General features: G+C 38.4%; 1 protein-coding gene across 1 annotated transcript; it reads left to right on the forward strand.

The window, feature by feature from the left end:
- Positions 1–351: 351 nt before the first annotated feature.
- Positions 352–18931, forward strand: msantd2 (Myb/SANT DNA binding domain containing 2). The gene is made up of 4 exons (XM_077547609.1): positions 352–815; positions 9744–9999; positions 10087–10150; positions 16037–18931. The coding sequence occupies exons 1-4, from the start codon at positions 387–389 to the stop codon at positions 16932–16934; spliced, it is 1647 nt and encodes a 548-aa protein (XP_077403735.1). The 5' UTR covers positions 352–386; the 3' UTR covers positions 16935–18931.
- Positions 18932–19283: the final 352 nt, after the last annotated feature.

Below are 19283 nucleotides of genomic sequence, written 5' to 3' on the forward strand. Positions count from 1 at the left end.
ACTTTCATGTCACGCGGGGGCCACAAAATATCACCCTGTGGGTCACAAATGGCCCTTAGGCCACGAGTTTGAGACCCCTGATTTAAATAGACCACAACAAATTAGTTTTGTATAGAAAATAACAAAATAAAACAACAAAGTTATGCTTTTCAGCTTCATTTGCCATCTCATTTTTCCTACCCCCTCCCGTATACATTCCACAACAAAAACCTTGATTCGAAATAAAACTAAACGAAACGAAACAGTTTTAGTGCAAATTCAAGGCAATGAAGGAATTATTTTGTTACGTCAGCCTCCACCTGAGCATCTTCCATGGGTTCCGCGCCGCATTTTTGTCCATGCCTGAGCGTTGCCCTCCCTCCCACCAACCTAGCAACAGAGTGAACATGGCGGCGTCCAGCAACGCAGAACAATCACCAGAACTATCGAGGCCGTTAAAGATACCAAAAACCGAGGTGCCATCGCCAGAGTCGGAGGATTTGAGTGACAGCAACCAGTACCACTCCGGTCCCTCCACACCCAACCGCTTCTCGCCGTTGAACGTGGGCTCTGGGGTCGCTTCTCGGACGGCGGCCTCATCCTCCAACAACTACACTGCTTGCCGGGGTATGTCGTGGACCCCTTCCGAAACGAACGCCCTCATCGCGGTGTGGGGGAACGAGAGACTGACGGAGGCCAAGATGCAGCAGTTGGAAGTCGCGGGTACCATGTTTACTGGGAAGGCCCCCGGCCCAGCCATGTACGAGAGGGTGTCGAGAGCCTTGTCGGAGTTGGGCTATGAGAGGACCCCGTCTCAGTGCCGGGAGAGGATGAAGGTACGCAGGACTAAAGAGACATTCATCCATTTACCTTTCACATTGTGGTTCTGGCTACTTAGTGGTTCGTATACAGTTCACGTGATATTATGACAGGTTGTGACACTCTGGTAATTAATTGGCCCTAGTCTTTTGATGTACTGTGTTGATTGTTTCACCGTGACGTCAAAATACTTCCGGGTGGCACCAGTGGTAAACAGGGCAAATGGCTGGAATGATAATTTTGCCTTCTTTGCCACTAGTTTGTTGTAAAGTGTCAGATGATATGTTATGTGAGATAAATTACATCAAATGCAAGTGTACACAATTTACATTTTAACAGGTTTAGCGGAGTTAAGTTGGTTAAATAAAATACACCCGGTAGACACATGCATACATTTTGAGATTTTGATTGTGTAATTTTGCCTTTTTTTTGTGTAGAATCCAATGTTCAAACTTCCATAACTTTTTTTTATGTATTAGGTGACAGAATTATAACACCTGTGGCAAAAATTGCATTTAAATTTGAATTTATTTGCTCCCAAAAACGTATAAAAATGTTAGTTTTTTTAAATATTGCCATAGTCCCAAAAACGTATTTATACATTTAATTATGTTTTTTTTTCCTAGCGCATACAGAAGGCTTTGATGCAGCCTCTGAACTGAAGCGAATGCTTAAAGCAATTGCAGTTATTACAAAAACGGGTGGCAGCAGAGTATAAGAGATCAAACAGGTTTACAGTCCTGCTCACTGTTATTGGCACCCCTTCATTTTTTGCATGATCTCGACAATATCTTCAGAAGTCAATGGAAATGTACAAATTTTATGTCATTAGAACCTTTTAATTTGATGTCCAAAGTAATTTAACAAAGGAAATTGGTTTTTAACTTACATAATGTAGTTCCAAAGAAAAAATAGAAAACGCAGCATGTGCAGCAATAATGGCACCCCTCTTTGATATTTGTGGTTGCACACCCTTTGGCAGTGATGACAGCTTCCAAACGTTTCTTGTAGCCATCTCTAAGCTTCTTGCACTTGTCTGCTGTTTTCCCCCCACTCTTCCTTTGCAAATTGTTCAAGCTCTTGAATGTTTGTAGGTTTGTTTTCCCAATGGCACATTTTAGCTCATATCAAAGATTTTCAATCGGATTGAGATCAGGGGTCATTGCTGGCCATTTTAAAACTGTTTTTTTTGTTGTTGTTGCTTTTTAACCATTCCTGTGTGCTTTGGGTCTTTGTCTTGCTGGAAGACCCATGACCTTCAACTCAAACCAAGTTGTTTAACACTTGGTAGCACATGTCCCCCTAGATTGTCTTGATAATTCTCTGATTTCATGATTCCTGTGATACGATCAAGGCCTCCAGTACCAGATTCAGCAAAGCAGCCCCACAGAATTATGGATCCTCCATCATGCTTATCTGAAGTGATGGTGTTCTTTTCCTTGTAAGCTTCATTGCGTTGTCTGTAAACAAACTGTTGGCGTGCATTGCGGAAAAGCTTAATCGGTCCACAGAACAGTTTCCCAAAAGAATTGTGGTTTGTCCAAAGGTTAGCCATTCTTTTTTATGTCTGTCTCAGGAATGGTCTTTGCCCATGAAGCCCTGTTTTTGGTCCAGTGTATGGCGTATGGTGCTTCTTGAAACCATGATCCCAGACTGTTCCAGGTTGGCTTTCAGGTCTTTGGATGTTTAACGTGGTGTTTTTTCCACCATTTGCACCAGCCGTCGAAGACTTCTGCCATCAATTTCTCTCTTCCCCCCACGTCCATGGAAGTTCTTGCCAATTCCATGCTTGTCAAACTTCTTAATAACATTACATGATGGCTCTATACCCTTTGGAGGTCTTGTGTGAATAATTGCACTTCTGATGTCGTCAGACAGCTCCTTTGTTTTCACGATTTTGACAAAAGAAAAGGGGATAACAGGTGGCTTTTAAAAACATCAAAGTCATCATTCATTGGTTAATTAATGTCAATTGGGCACAGACAATTTAGAACAGGGAATTCTCATTTGTGATTTACCAAAGGTGAGTCACAATGTGTTTCCACACTAATTTACAGGAAAGGGTGCCAATACCAGTGACAGAGCACATTTTAATATTTCTATATTTTTTCACTCATTCTTTATTGTTTTTTTTAATCATTTGGTCTTTAGAATAAAAACTATTTTGTTGTAAAAAATAAAAAGGATTTCCTTGATTCATTTTTTCAGAAGATATTCCACATAATGTACTTTACCTTCATGGGTGCCAATAATGGTGAGCAGGACTGTATGTTGCAACAATCTCTTTTCCCCAGTGTTTTAAACAGATTTGTGAATAATGATGAAACTTAGATATATTGCTAATTGCTGCAAAACGTAAACAGATTGAGCTATACTTTTTTTCCTGATGAAAGAAGAGACTTTAATCTTTCTTTTGGTAGGTTCCATGTTTTCATAGCAATAGAACACAATATTCTGTGGGCCTTGCAAAATCAGTCAAAATCCAGTAAAACAGCAGGGAGCAGAGGTTAAAAGCTTCAGTGAATGTGGCTGGGAGTGAATTACTTCATATGCTATAAAATCATAAAGTAATATAATGTACTAGTAAAATACAGCAAATAAGGCAAAAATAATTACCCTTATTCCTGGACTTAATTTTTTATAACGCTCAACTCAACTTGATTTAAGTTAACAGTATAGCGCTTCCACAACAGTACGTGTAAAGCATAGAAAACAAAAACAAAATAAGAGTAAAAAATGAACAAGCAAATATTGCATTGTTAGGAGGCATTTGTAGTTGACAAGTGTTGGAAGTGACAGAAAATATGAGTCATCATGGAAGGTCATAGGAACACTACAAGAGACCTGTCAAACTATAAAACCCAAAAATGAGTAAGTTGGTCAGTTTTATTCAACTTTGGCAGAAGCATTGGAAACTATAAAATACAAATGGCTATTTAGATTGGAAGAATAGCCGTACCTAAAATAGAGTTTGTCGACTACAAATTTGGGAAATATGGACCTACTTGACCTTTTGAGAAACCAGACCATCGTTAGTGGTACATAGATATGATGAAAAACACAAACACAGTCAAACGAGTAAAAATGCTGAGTGACTGTATTTAGAACATTCCATGGCAGATTGTAATGCGTGATGATTTGGGCCAAGTACAGCCACTACTGGATAGCCAAGTAGGGAGCAAAAATAGGCTGAGTGTCCATTTGTATTCACTTTATTAAAAGACAACAAAAATATGTTTCTCGGTGCTATTAAGCGTCACGAATAAGCGTACAAGTATTTTACACGACCGCTCAGGTTCATGGCAAAATTACACTGAAGGGAAAACGAAGTGTTGCCTCGGCATAACAAAGCAAAGAGGCCATACTACGGATTGTTACAAGATACACACATACCTGTAGGAATTCAGACATTTGATTGTATTTAGTTGCATTGCTAGCTTTTTATACTATGTGTAGGTTTGTAGGTAGGTACATGGCTGAGAAAGCAGTAGGAAACAGCTGTTATGCCAATACAGATTTTTGGCAGAAAAAAAGATACAGCTAACAGATTAATCTGCCAATTATTTAATATTATATATTTAATTTATAAAATTTTGTTCCCACAGCATTTGTGTGTGAATATTCGTTATTTGAAGGAAAAACACTCCTGAAGTCGATGCTAACTTCCTGTTAGCATTTGAATGGGATCTTCCCTTTACTTTTAGCATTAGTCCTAGGCTAGCAATGTTTTAAAAACCAAGCATGTTTTCTATTTAAATATAAAGTTGATGTAATTCTTATCGTCGTGTGTTTAGTTTTACAGTTAACTCCAACTGGGGTGTCATTAAACAGCTTAAAAGACACTTAGAGACAACAGAATAACCAGAATAACATACACTACACACTTGCTAGTTGCTAATGCTACGCAAGCAAAATGGTGCATTCAGAGTTTCACAGCGTCAGAAACTTCGGTTTTCTTTAATGATAACGTTTCAAGGGGAAAATAATCATCCATTTAGCCCAAATTGGCCGATTATTTTGGCCGATTTTTGAAAGGCAATCATCGGCTGATTATAATCGGCGGGCGATTAGTCGGTCAGGCCCTAGTTAGAAGAAGTGGTTTCTGCTAGTTAGTTAGTCTGCAGCTATTGCCATTATCTGTCATATAAAAAAGTGAAAATATTAATATAAAAATATTAAAGTGATTCATCCAAGTAAGTATATGTAAATGTTAGTGTCTTTTTATTCAGAAAATCACATCTAAATTTGCTCCCGCCTGGACTGGGAATGTCTTGTGATGACCCCGAAAGAGCATACAATTCAAAGCCCAAGTGACATCTAAATTAACTCTTTGAGTGCCAAAAACGTTAAATAACGTTTAGTAAAATCCTACGGAGGAGCGCCAAAGACGTTAAAAGACGTTCACCAAGTTTTTTTTTTGGGGGGGGGAAACGGGTGGAGGAAAGCCTTGGCCAGCTGTGCTGAAAGTATCAAGCAGATATAGTTAGTATAATGACTATTTTTGGCCCCAAGATGGCAGCGATGACTCTCTTTGGACAAGATCGGGTAGGCGTCAGTAGTAGAAGACGTGAGGCGGAGCTAGAGTGTTGAGGGGACAATGGCTGAGAAAGCGAAAATGGCGACCGGTGGCAAGCAGCTCACGCTTGATCGTTTTTTTCAAAGAAGAGAAGCATCAACCAGTGCTAAAGAGCACATTAATGACGACGACGATGATGATGATGGTGACTCCGAGGTTGACGCCGAAGTTGGAAGCGTTGACGCGGCGGCTATGACACGTCATAAAGCCTCACCGGCTAGCGATGCTAACGCCGGAAAACGCGGAGCACAACCGAGCACTTCTGCACAGGCGGACGTTCAATCGGACGACGAAGAGTGCCCCGAGTCCAATGCATATTCATCGGAGGAGTGGGTACAGTCTGATCACGGAGAAGACACTGATTATGGACTACGATGCCACCATGAATGGAGCGGATAAGATGGATCAGAACATCTCTTACCACCCGGTATAGGAACTGAAAGACATGAGGAAGCCAGACGTAACACCACCGTAAAGTCACCGTATCATGATCCTGAGAGTAGACTTGATGGCAACATGGCCAAACACACACTGCAGTATATACTTGCTATTCCCCGAGAAAAAAAGCCAGCAAAAAAGTGTAGCATCTGCAATCGCAGTGTAACTAATCTGTTGTGCAAATCCTGCAGCATCAGGGGAGTGTTACAAAAAAAAAAACTGCATTTGAAACATCCACACAATTGTAAATAGTACCACGGTTGCACACATTTGTAAATTGTTTGCCAAATTGTTTTGTCAAATTGTTACACTGTTGAATGTAAATAAACGTATTTTGCTATCAAAAAACACTTTTTCATTGTTGGTGGTAGTGTTTTACAGAAGTAAAGCACTGTTTAGGTGTTTGTGGCATCATTCATGGAAAAAAAAGGTGTCAAATTCACTAGAGTGCATGTAATAATATCGTTTCACAAAAAGCTTGATTTCTCCGTATTTTGTTTCAAAACAGAGCATTTGGGTGAAACTAACCATTTTCTATTGTTGATTACTGAAAAACGGAATAAGGTAGAAACTAACTTTTTTTTCTGATGAAAGATGAGAGTCCAATCTTTCATTTGGTAGTATGTGTGTTTCCATAGTCCAAACACACAATTTTCTGTGGACCTTGAAAGATCAGTCAAAATGCTTAAATCGGCTGGCACCCACGGCATCCTTTTTCTGAAAACGCCTGGCAGTCAAAGAGTTAAGTATGATGTCTAGAGGCCAACCTGTATCTTTAGTGTTTGATATGTATGTATAGAACAACAAATTAAAGATTCCCCACCTATCCGTGATTCGCGTCTTGTGAAAACATTAGGGATAGACCGATTATCGGCCGGGTAGATTATCGGTGCCGAATGTCAATATTTTACATTTTGATGAATATCAGCAGGGCTTAAAGTACTAGTAGATTTTCGGCATAAGAGCCACTAGCGCAATGACAAATTCAGCGAAGTAAACAAATACATGTGGGGTATATTTGACACGTCTGGCAAAACACCGCCAATGCGGAGAGAAGGCCAACTTCGTAATAAACCTTCCCATACCATGTAATATGTGGAGCGCTATTCCAATGGACGCATTTATTTATTCTGAAGTTTTTCCTAGGAGCGTTTTGCCAGTCGCGGTGCAACGGATGACTTGAATCATCCTGCGGAACGTTTGTCTGCCGTTCCTATTGCCGGCGTAAACAATTTCGACCAAAGTCAATAAAACAACTTTGTACAGAAATCACGTTCAATCGCCAATATGGGCATTAAAAAAAGACTTAATTACGCTGACATTGTATTGCACGGTGCCTGTTGCCAGTGTTTCGGGCGTCTACAGTGTTAGCGTGCTAACGGTGCTAGCGGCTGCAGCTAGAGTCTTCATTGGACTACTTTTCAAAGGCAGTCTAAACGACATGATGATTGCACACTTTGATGCTGACAGCCGGACACAGTTGCCTTTACTAGAGATGAGTTTAATAAACTGAGCTCACTTAATTGTCCAGTTGGCGGTCGACAAAATCGCAACTGTGGTTCTGACGTCACTTTGTCTCACAAACCAAAAACTACTCAACTCAGAATTTCATTTCATACAAAGTGCTGTACATGGAGTAAAAATCAGTCATGGAATAAAGACAGGTAAAAAAAATAACACCAAATAAATCAATAATTATCTTAAGTGGGTAAATGAATAAATCAATAAAATAACACAAGTAGATTAATTAATAACAAAATACAGCAGGCACTATAAAACATTGAAACAATGAGTCAAACGCCAAAGAACAAAGATGTGTTTTAAGAGTTGGTAGAGAGGGCGGTTGCCTAATATTTAACGGAAGGTCATTCCAAAATCCATGGGGAGAGTATTGTCTAAAATATCCCTAACATTCTAGTAAGGAAAATAATGTGCTGTTAAGCACAATTTAAATTTAAGTAAGCAAAAACAAAGAAGAAGAACTTTATTATCTAGAAATGAAAGTTGGTTGATCATTAGTAAGTGGAAATATATTTTTAATGTCTTCTGTATTCATAATTGTTCTTTCACCTTGCAAAAATATTATTTTTATCCAAATAACTGATTATGCAATAGAATTTTCCGTAGGATATTTGAATACCAAAATATTCTATAGCTGCAGCAAGAGATGACCTAACATTTGGGGAGGACTGGCCATCGGGAATTTCATTAGTTTCCCAAATGTCCAGTCCATCCACAGCGACGAATCGAATAATAATAGCCTGATGTCGGTCGAAGAACAAATCGGCACGTTGGACACTGCAACACCGCTCCTCCTTTTTTTTACTTTAAGCCCTGTATTAGCATCGGCCATTTTTACAAATCTGAAGGCTGATAAAGTTGGTATCTCTCTGAGCGACAAATATTTGCTAACTTTGTGAATTTTGTGTTTTCTTCAGGGTTCGTAAAATGTTGCAAAAGGTGGCAAAGATGTTCCCAAACAGGTTTTTGTCCCCAATTTTTTTTTTATATGTTTTGACAAATTTTCACTGTTTGCAAACATCTTTTGAACTCTTTGACAAAATCTAACGAGAACCGAAATGTTCGCAAGGACATAGCGATAACAGCTTCAGAAATCAATTTACAACTGTCTATTTGCTGTATATTTAAATTAGGGATGTTCGATACCGCTTTTTTTTTTAATACCGATACGATACTCAAATCTTCAGTACTCACAGATAGCGATACCAAGTGCCGATACCATTAGTATTTATGATACATAAGATTAAAAAAAAACAATGACAGATTTTTTTTAAAGACCAATTCTAGCAAATTTCCTTAAAGTTGCTTGAAATTAATGGCAATTATATTCTTTTAATTTGCTCATAAAAGTCATTTTGCATAGAGCACACAAAATGAATAAAAAAAAAAAGATAAATAAAATGAAACTAATAATCCAATGGCCAGGAAAAAAAAAGTCCCAATCCAAATATGCGGTTGTAAAACTTCCTTTTAAGAAAATCAGTAGGGCTGCAACTATCGAGTATTTTAGTATTCGAATACTCAACTGAAAATTCTATCGAGTACTCAAGTACACGGATAAAGTATACTTTTGCTTGGATAAAGAGTAATTTAAAAGACACAACAAAAGGCATTTTAACTTAATCAGGGATGTCGCTCACCGCAAGCGCCACTGCCTGTCGTCCCGCAGCTTCGAGCCGTCCGCGAGTCAGCCTCGTTCGCTGCGGGCACTCGCTCTCTCTGGTAATGATCCTTCCGCAGGTTCACCTACGGAAACCTTGTTCGTCGTTGCCATTTCCGCATTCCGCTTGCACCTTTGATAAAAATAGCCTTGTGCGTCTAAATAAACGATACGATTAAATAAACGATTACTCTAAGCAGGAAAAAGCTCTTGGATTTTTCGTACTCGAGGTACCTGTGGCGGTCAATAAATGCAAAATAACCATTCCAGCCTTTAGGTCCTGACCGGAAAACAGCCACAAGAGCGGGAACCGATCCCAGTATCGATACCCGTCGCGAGTACCGATACCATTAAATGTGTCTGGTATCTGACTGATACAAGGTATTGGTACTCGCCCATCCCTAGTTTAATTTAAAAGAAAACATTAAAGATGTTGAAAATTAGAAAAGTTGTTTTAACAATTTTTTTTAAATTTTGATGCTAATATTTTTTATTTTACTGCAAAAGAATTCCGGCTCCAAATATATCTTATCGGCCTCCTTGCCTGCTAATAATCTATATCGGTATCGGCCCTGGAAAAAAACGTATTGGTCTATCACTAGCAAAACATCCATTTACCGATTTGTGTTTTTTAATCCATCTGTTAGTTCCTGAAAAATGCACCTATTTGCTATCTTACAGTCCTGAAAAGGGCTCGGCCCTTACATGGGACATTACTGTACTAACGAGTATTTCTCCCACCTCACACAGACACTTCGTCGTTGCTACAGTCGTGTGAAGGAGCATGGCATCGGCAAGAGGAAGAGCAGCTACACAATAGAGCAACTGGAGAAGGTGTTTGGTCAGGGAGGCTGGGATTCCCAGACCTGTGCTCCGGTGCTGATCAACAGCAGTGGACTTTACCAGGAAATGGAATCTGATGGCAGCACCTTGGAAGACTTCTCACAGGAGGACTGGTGCAATCAGGTGCTTGATTCCGCATTCCAGGAGGGAGATATGGACGCTGGTAGGTAGTTGGCTAGGTAGGGATATAAGAATAGAATGATAGTAAATTACAACTGATGTGGATTCTCTTTTTTTTTTTTTCCTACAGAAGAAATACATATGCCGAGAAGCAGAGCTCTTCTGATTCAATCAGGGGTCACAGAACAAATCCAGTAAGGCAAATTCATTATTCAAGTATCCAAATGGCTCTAAGTATTAAGGTTGCCATTCCCTGAACTAGGAAAATCATTCTAATGGGATGCTGGATAGCTGAATGCTAATATTTGAATGCATGTACATGAATGCTTTATTATTTATTATTCAATAATGTTAAATGACATTGGGTTAAAAATGGATGTTTAAGCTCCTGAATTCAGACAATTGCATTTTGGAATGCTACTGCCACTTGTCACCAAAAAAATGAAACTGCACACTCCCTTCTTCAAATACACAATGCGCACATGATGTCACATTTGCAGACAGAGTGCAGGAAATTCAAACATGAATCCAGTCTGAAAACTAGTGACGTCACGCTTGTAGCAGACGCTCGGCAAGTGTCGAGCGCTTGCGGCAATTAGTGTCTCGATACGTTGTTCCGATGCCGTGCTTCATTCGGTGGAAAATCGCATGACCGCCGAAGCGAAGCGTTGTTACGTCACACGCGTGTCGGCCGTGACTGTCGTGTGTCGTGTCACTCCAGGTAGGGAGGGGTCGAGTCTGTCAATTTGCTTCTTGGGGGTGAGATTGAGAGGGGGAGAGATTTTGCGCACAATGAAGTCACTGAGAATGAGGAAGGGTGCACTAAAACACAATGAGTAATATTTACTTTGGGGGACCTAGGAAAGTGTTTTCACTCCAAAATTAAGTACATTTTCCAAGTAGTGCTCAGAGTACATCTTATCAGTTTGTTTGTTTTTTCCAATGAAGAAAACTACTAGGGTTGAGGCACGAACCCACAACCTTCAAGTTGGGTGACAGCCACGCTAGGAGCTGAGCCACGCCACTCCTGCTGTGTTGCTGGTGTCAGGTGGAATCCTCGTACCTTCTAGCCATTTTTTGCTCCGTTGAGTCACACCAGAAATACATTAGCCTAGAATGGCAAACAACAAGACTAATATGGCTCACATGATAGAGTGTCTGCCTACCAAGCTGAAGGTCATGAGTTTGCTCCTCAACAGTTTAGTAACTTTTTTTTAAATAAATAAATAAACTGGGAAAATGTACATAAAACTCTCCTTGTAAAAATTATAATATAATAAAAAAGTTTAGTAGATTTTTTTGTAAATTTACAGTGGAGGTGAAGTTAGATTATTACACAATAGATAAATTGGCATTTGCACATATTGTAGGCATTCATTCACACACTATATACACTGATTTATAATGTAAATCAAATCACAGAAAGTATATTCTCCAAAGCTGGAGAGGTCATAGGAACCGGCTAAAACCAAATGCTGCAGAAATTATGTTTTCCGTGAAACACCCAAATCCCCGTCCCAGTGTCACAAGCATTTTTTTCAAGTACCATCGTGAATTTTCTGTTGCACAAGTATTTCACTTTTTCATTTAAAACTGACACAAGAGTGTCTTATTTCATAATGACATTTTGCCCTTTTGCTGAATGTAAATAAAATATATTTTTGTCCAGCAGATGTCACCACGTTGAATTGTGTCAAATGCCTCGAAGCACTGAACCATTTCAACACAAATGCGTCAGCGGTACAGAAAGCAGTGGTGAAGCAGTGTCATGACTCGCCACACTGATTCGTGGCTAATACTTCATAACACTGAACCATTTCGACACATTGCTTCATATTGATTTACTGCTTCAGAAAGCTTCGGTTTCTCCATCACTACTGAAAACTATTGTCGAAAGTCAGGAGTTCCCATTGTGAACAGAAAGCTGCAAGTATATGTGAGGAAGCTTTCCTCCCTCCCTCACTGAAAAGGTGATTGGAGCACTTGCATGGAGCCTCGCCCATGTGAGTGCAGGCCAGGTGCACCTCATTCACATTGATTGGACTCTCCCAAGTGGCAGCCAGGGGAGGAGAAATAGGATACTCTTCTTTTTGTGAGGCAATGCTTAATTAAAAACTGTTAATGTGATTGGCAAGAACACAACATCGACTGCATTTTTACGTCTGTAAACATATGTACAGTATATATTTTTGCAGTTATGTAAATATGTTTGTAGGTGTGTTGTATGTGGGCGGGGTCACTTCTCAATAAAAGTTGGTGGTTGAGGCCACCACTTAAAGAGGCTTTTAGAAATATTTTTTTTGGGGGTTGGGGGATGCCTGTTGTATGTGGAGGGGATTTACTGTAAAATATTACAATCAAACAGTAGATCTGTGTTGCCAGGTCCCCAGTAAGGAAACTAACTATTGGCTGTCTGTCATCACCTAATTTACACAATTGGCAATCGGGCTATAATTGCAATGGACGCCATAAGAGAGAGAAATTATATCATGGGAAACAAAAACCAAATAACCCCCACCCCGTCAAAATAAGTATAGAAGTACAAATGAGCTTTTTGTTGCTGATACTTGGTTTGTTTTTATTTTTGCCTCTCAACATGACTTAAATGCTTTGATGAAACCCCTAGTGCTATCACATTTAATCAATAACTACATTTCAAAGGCTTTTTTGTTGCGACAGGGCATCAAGTTTTGACAGAAAGTATTAGAGGGGAAAAAGAATGACCTGCAAAAACATGACACTCGTAGCGGGAATTGAACCTGGGTTACAGACATTTTTCTCAGCCCATTGTGCGGGTGCGTTACCACTAGTGATGCACCAAATATTCGGCCACCGAAAAAGTTCTGCCGAAAATGGGAAAATATGCATTCACACTTAAACACTTAACACTGTCTCTGGGTGAGTACAAATCTGTACAGGACGCCGTGTGTGACTTTAATTGCACCGCCAGAAAATGCTCAGTTGCTCACCTCGCGTTTGTTGTTTAATGTACCATTCGCCAACATGTCTCTGATGTCATTTCAATTTATATTGTGCTTTGTTAAAATGCTTGTGCTAAATATGCCTAAATATTTTATAATAATATTAGAATTTTAATTCATTGTAATAAATGCAATGATAATAAAAAATTGGCATAATTTTTTTCTCGTCATTTTGGTTTTCGGCCAAGCATTTCTCATTTTCGGTTTCGGCCTCGGCCAAAAATATTTATTTTGGTGCATCCCTAGTTGCCACTAAACCAACCGCCGCGTTCAAAGCGTTCAAGAGGATGTTGACATTTTATCATGTAGGGCGATGAATCAGCAGGGCAATTTTACATATGAAGTATACTTAGGTTGTATTTATTTTAGATTAAAGACATTTTAATATAGTGCAATGGTCGGATTTTATTTAATTTTAGAAAAGGCACTTTCTGAAGCAATGTGACATTTGGAGACGTAATGGAACGCGAAAGGCAAATGTCACGTGACATCCTGATTCTGAGACAGATTTAGGAACGCGATTCGAATCACAAGTTCCACCTGGTTTCTGGTATGTACCAAAACACAGTTTCGATTTTGCCATCAGTAGTGCATGGTGAATAAATGAAAAACTCGCAAACCTGGTTCTTGGGGGGTTTTATCACCAACTCAGAGGCCACGGCCATCCCCGGCTAGTAAGAGGCCGGACAGCAACAAAAATCTTGCAGTATAATACAATAATAAAGGTTATAAACAACATATGTGGGACTAGCATTCCCACAATGATTCATGCTTTTATCCATTCATCCATTTTTACATTTAAACTGCATAAATGCAGAAAGGTGGCTGCAAGTGAAGCTACATCAGCGTATGTCAAGTATGAGTAATGTATGAGAGTGATATGTACTTTTGTATTATTATTGTTATTATATTAGTGGTGGTAGTAGTAGTAGCAGCAGCAGCTTCTTTAATTTATTTCCCTTCATGAACAGAGGGGTACCAGCAATTTTGCCCATGCGTGTAACTTTAAAATAGGCAAGGCGGAAGCCACATCAGCGTATGTCAAGTATGAGTAATGAATGAGAGGGATATGTACTTTTGTATTATTATTGTTATTATATTAGTGGTGGTAGTAGTAGTAGTAGCAGCAGCAGCAGCTTCTTTAAAAAAAAAATCCTTCATAACAGAAGGGGTACCAGCAATTTTGCCCATGCGTGTAATTTTAAAGTAGGCAAGACGGTTTTATTTCTATAGCACATTTCATACACAGGGCAACTCAGTGTGTTTTACAATGCACTACAACAGTTAACATAACATTCAGAAGCAAAGCAAAGAAAAAGCAGTTACGAAAAGAACGTACATTTACAATGTTAAAACACATTAACAGAAAACTTTAAAAACATTTTGGAGTAAAGTAAAAAAAAAAAAATAAGACTAGTTTTCTAAATGAATTAAATGGGGGAGGGGGGTCATGATTTAGAAATGTTTAGAAGACCTTAATCAAATGTATAGAGAAAAAGCAAAGTTTTTGACCTGGATATAAAAGCATTTACACTCGGGGCTGACTGTTCTGTTGGCAGCTTATTCCATTTGTGTGCAGCAGAACAGCTAAATGCAACTTCGCCATGTTTACTTTGAACTATGGGTGCCCCAAGTTTACAGATTTCAGAGCCCGAGGGTTTATATTCAATCAGCATTTATTGAATGTATTATGGATCCAAACCATTCAGTGAAGACCAGTAGCAGAATTTTGAAATCAATTATATGGCTGACTGGGAGCCGTAATGATGCATATCTCTGCAGGTGTAACGACTAAACATTATGTCATATAGACAGTGACGTGTTTTTTTTTTTTTTGCTCAATTCTGAAATTTCAGTGTTGTGCCACTAGGTTGTGCTAAAGGAATCAAGAATGAATAATGATGTGGCTTGTTTTTTAGGCTCCTTTTTGAATACAGTGGATCTGAGCCTGACCCCAAATTGCGTATTTCCACAAATAATTTGCACTCCAATAAGAGTGATTATAATTGTCTATATTCATAGTTTTAGCACAATGTGAACACGTCCAATTCTGATAGAGATGATGATGGTGATAATGATAATTAGGCATTACTATAGCTGTGCAGTCCGTGTAAAACAATGAACATTTGACTGCACAGCAAAGTGTAGGGATTAACAAGCGGGACCACCACCCCGGTCTGCCGATCCACAGACACTGTCCCTGATGTCCATGTGATGTTGCAGAGGTGTTTCAACTTCTCTAATCTTTTATCTATCTTATGTGACTTAGAGCACAGACATCCATTAACACTTAAATTTATACTTAAATTTGCACTTTGTACAGGCAATTTTGCCGCCAACTCACAAAATACTGAAATTTGACCCAAAAAAATCAAATTTTCCTAACTTTGTGAGGAGCTCTTTGTCATCAGGGGACACCCAGCAGCCCTAATTTCAATGGCTAGATTCTTTACCTCCGGTTAGCAACACAATTTAAAAAAGAAAAAAAATTATAGCTCTCGAGCCCCAAAAAATTGTAACAACATAACAATAAATTTACTGTACTAGGTTAAAAAAAAAGTTGATTCACATTTAATTCACTGTTTTTCTTAATGCCAGAGGCAGTCAATATCGAAATATATATATATATATATATATATATATATATATATATATATATATACACACACACACACACACACACACACACACACACACACACACACACACTATACCACACTACTCGAGGTCTGGACATAAAAAGTGTAAAATGACAAAACAGTAAAACTAGACTAGACGTTAGCCTCTTAGCGCATTTCATAAGCATTTCCAAAGTGCTGCACATTGAGATCCGCATACTGTTATACACACAAAACCTCGTAAAACTAACTATAAAAGAGGTAAAGAAAAAAATACTTATATTTTTTTATTTAAAAAATGAAAAAAATTTAAAAAATTAAAAAAAAATAAAGCTTAATTGAGCCTTTAGTATGAAATTAGAAATGCATGCAATATTTATACTGACAGACCATTTTAACCCTTTGGTGATATTTAAGACAAAATGTAAAATAAAATGGGCACAGGTCTAAGCTTGCTTTTTATTTTATTTTATTTTTACAGAAAAAAGGACGTGATGCAGACGCTGATCCGTATCCTAGAGTCGGTCCAGCTCAAATGGGAACACTTCCAGACTTGGACTGAATTTTCACGCCTGCACCTTTCCAACAAGCTAGCCATCTTCGGCGTCGGCTATGACACTCGTTGGCGAGAAGATGTGCGTTACCATTATGCCGAGATAAGTTCACAGGTACCACTGGGAAAGAGACTTCGTGAATACTTCAATCCAGAGAAGCCGGAGGGCAAAACTGTTATGACCAAAGTTCAAAAGATGAACTGGAAGAATGTCTACTACAAGTTCCTGGACATTACCATCAGTGAAGCACGTTGCCTAGAACTGCACATGGACGTGGATTGGCTCCCAGTGTCCCTGTCCAGGGAAGCAGGGTGTAGCATGTCCACATCCCACTACCTCCTACCTGGGGATATCCCCAAGACATACGGACTCTACGCTATTGGGTATGAGGCGCCATCATCAGGTCAGACCTCTCCCCAAAGTGATATTCAGAACTGTAGCTTACCTCAATGCGAGTCTGAGAATTGGGCACAAAGTCAGACTGATGGAGAAGGAGCAGGGAACAGTGACAGCACTGGGACTAAAGTCACGTACTGCTACCTTGGCATTGCTGAAGATAGGACCATTCAACAGTGTCTCTTACAGAATTTTCAGATTGCCTCAAAACACTACTACCAAAGTCAGCCCGCCTTGGTGACTCATTTTCTGCAAGACAACTGCCGCAACTGCGTCTTAAATGATCATGTGGGAGGTGGAGGCTTGGTTAGGTGTTTACCCATTTACATTAAATTTATAGAGGTAGATCTGGACTTCCTGTCGGCGGGTTCCTTAGTGGAGTGCCTGGAAACCGCTATTGGTTACTCTTTGAAGTACAACAACAATTGACCATTTTAATCTGCCATGTTTTGGATGTGTGTCAAGAAATGAGTGGATGCTGCACCAAGCAAAGGTGACCAGTTACATTATGATTGGGCCTTAAGACTAAAACTCATAATCAACAGTATGGTTAAGTGTTTTGTCTATGGAAATGAGAACTTGTTTAAGAAAACTTTTTATCACTTATTCAACAACAACAATAAAAGTGTGTTTATGGAGGACCAAAACTGCCAAAATGAAAAATAAATTAATTAATAATAGTGGAGAAAAAAAAAAAATAAAAAAAAAAATATATATATATATATATATATATATACACACACACACATGTATCTATCCCTAAATAAAATACAAGTAAGAATAAATAAATAAAAAATGGAAAAATAAATATAAACATAGAAATAAATATATATAAATAAATAAAAGCGCTCTGCTCTCACATTTATTTATTTCATTCTGCAGACGCTCTGTTACGCCGAAATGTAATTTAAATGAGGGGATGGTCCTAAGCGTGTGTTGGGTTGGGTTTAATTCTATTTATATATTTATTTGTGTATTTATTTCGACATTTATTGTTATTTTTTTAATCTCGTTTTTTATTTATTTATTTATTTTTACTTTTATTTAGGGATATATTGAATATATTTAAAAATATATTTCCATTTATATTTATTTTTTTATTTAATTTTTGAGTTAAATTTTGTATCCATTTTTATTTTCACTTTTATTCATTTATTTATTTTTTATGTTGGCAGTTTTGGTCCTCCATATGTGTTAAGTGTTTTGTCGAAATGAATGTAGGGGGCGAATAGGTGGCTACTTAAGTATGCATCAGTCTACCTCAGTAGAATTAGCAGTGAGGTAACAAGTGGACCATAACAGATATTCGATTACTATTGCTAAAACTACCTTTAAACGGACTGATGAGCTGTGGGCCATACTTAAAACAATACATGTGTCAATAGGAGTCTTGGAAGAACAACTTAGATGCAGGCAGGAATTCCTATTCTTGTAATTTGTATAACAGCCACAAGAGGCTTGATCCAGTTATTGCAAGTAAGGGTTATTGCCATCATATGTTAAATAATTCTAATAATACTTCCAATACACACAGAATATCACATAACAGAATGGAATACTAAGATGTTCTGTACATTGTAGTGGCAATGGCGTAGTCAGTGTGTCTGCCTAAGAGGTTCCAGATTCAAAGCTTGGTTCTGGCCAATCTGTTGAGTTAGTGCGTTTTTTTAGGGTTGCATAGGTATTCTCCAGGTAATCCGACATCCTCCCACATTCCAAAATCAGGCAAGGTAGGTTAACTGAATACTTTTACTTGCCCATAGACTTGCATGCGTGTGTGTGAATGGTTGTTAGTCTATATCGTGTGAATACCAGTCCATGGACATGTGGTTGGGGACCCTCTGGCTTAGGGTGTACCCCGTTTCCCACTCAGCTCATACCAGAATAAGCGCGTCAAAATGGATGAATGTAATGTGATGTAAAGCAGCCTCACTGCAAAGTACAACCACAAATATACATGATCTTGTCAATTGGTTTAAAGTCTTTTTTCCCCCTCCATACTTGGTGACTACAAAATCAAAAAAAGTCAACCGTAGGCAATATAGCCTTTGTGAAAAGAATTCCTGAATTTAAGTGCAATGTGCCAGCAAAGGACTGTGCAGAGTAGATTTTTTTTTAAAGGGGGCGAAGATATACAGGTATATTATCTCCTCTTTATCTGCATACAAATACATGTACTGTATATACAGTATCGATATTAAATATACTTTATATTGAAATTAACTTATAGAAATAAATATATACAGTTTATATGTGCATTCCAGCTTTTAAAAACTTGCAATGTTTATCTGTTTTGGTCTGCAGTACCAGTTAACAGTGTTTTCTATGTTATTGGCTTATGCCTTGTTCTTGATTGTTGTCACGTGTGGTCACTGTCATTGTTAAACAATAAATGGGACACTGACTTTAATTTGCCACAAAAGGGACTGCGCGTGTCTAATTGTGAAAACAATAGCCTTGCTTGGCTGCTGTACCTTAAAGTAGATGTGCATCTGGAAATTATTGAGTTTCTGCCACCTTATTCCAAAACTGATTACATACATTACATGATTGCTTTCTCAACGCACCCTAGATTGACAACATGAAAAACTTTTTTTCTTTGCAAATTTATTACAAGTACATTAAAACACATTACTTTCATGAAGTGCATTCCCTGCATCTCAGCCACCATTTTACTCTGATTAACCACAAATAGTTTAGCTATTCTAATTGAGATTTTCCTAATATTGCATCATCTTAGAATGGATCGAATTAACCCATGTTATTGAAATTATTTTT

Source organism: Vanacampus margaritifer, chromosome 16 (assembly GCF_051991255.1).
Source record: "Vanacampus margaritifer isolate UIUO_Vmar chromosome 16, RoL_Vmar_1.0, whole genome shotgun sequence".
Classification (NCBI taxonomy): Eukaryota; Metazoa; Chordata; class Actinopteri; order Syngnathiformes; family Syngnathidae; genus Vanacampus; species Vanacampus margaritifer.

What these genes read in the sequence shown, in the direction of transcription:
- msantd2 (XM_077547609.1), top strand. Translation starts at nt 387, where the DNA reads ATGGCGGCGTCCAGCAACGCAGAACAATCACCAGAACTATCGAGGCCG. An exon ending in GGAGGGAGATATGGACGCTG is followed by an intron (nt 10,000 to 10,086) that starts GTAGGTAGTTGG and finishes TTTTTCCTACAG; the next exon opens with AAGAAATACATATGCCGAGA. An exon ending in GGGGTCACAGAACAAATCCA is followed by an intron (nt 10,151 to 16,036) that starts GTAAGGCAAATT and finishes TTATTTTTACAG; the next exon opens with AAAAAAGGACGTGATGCAGA.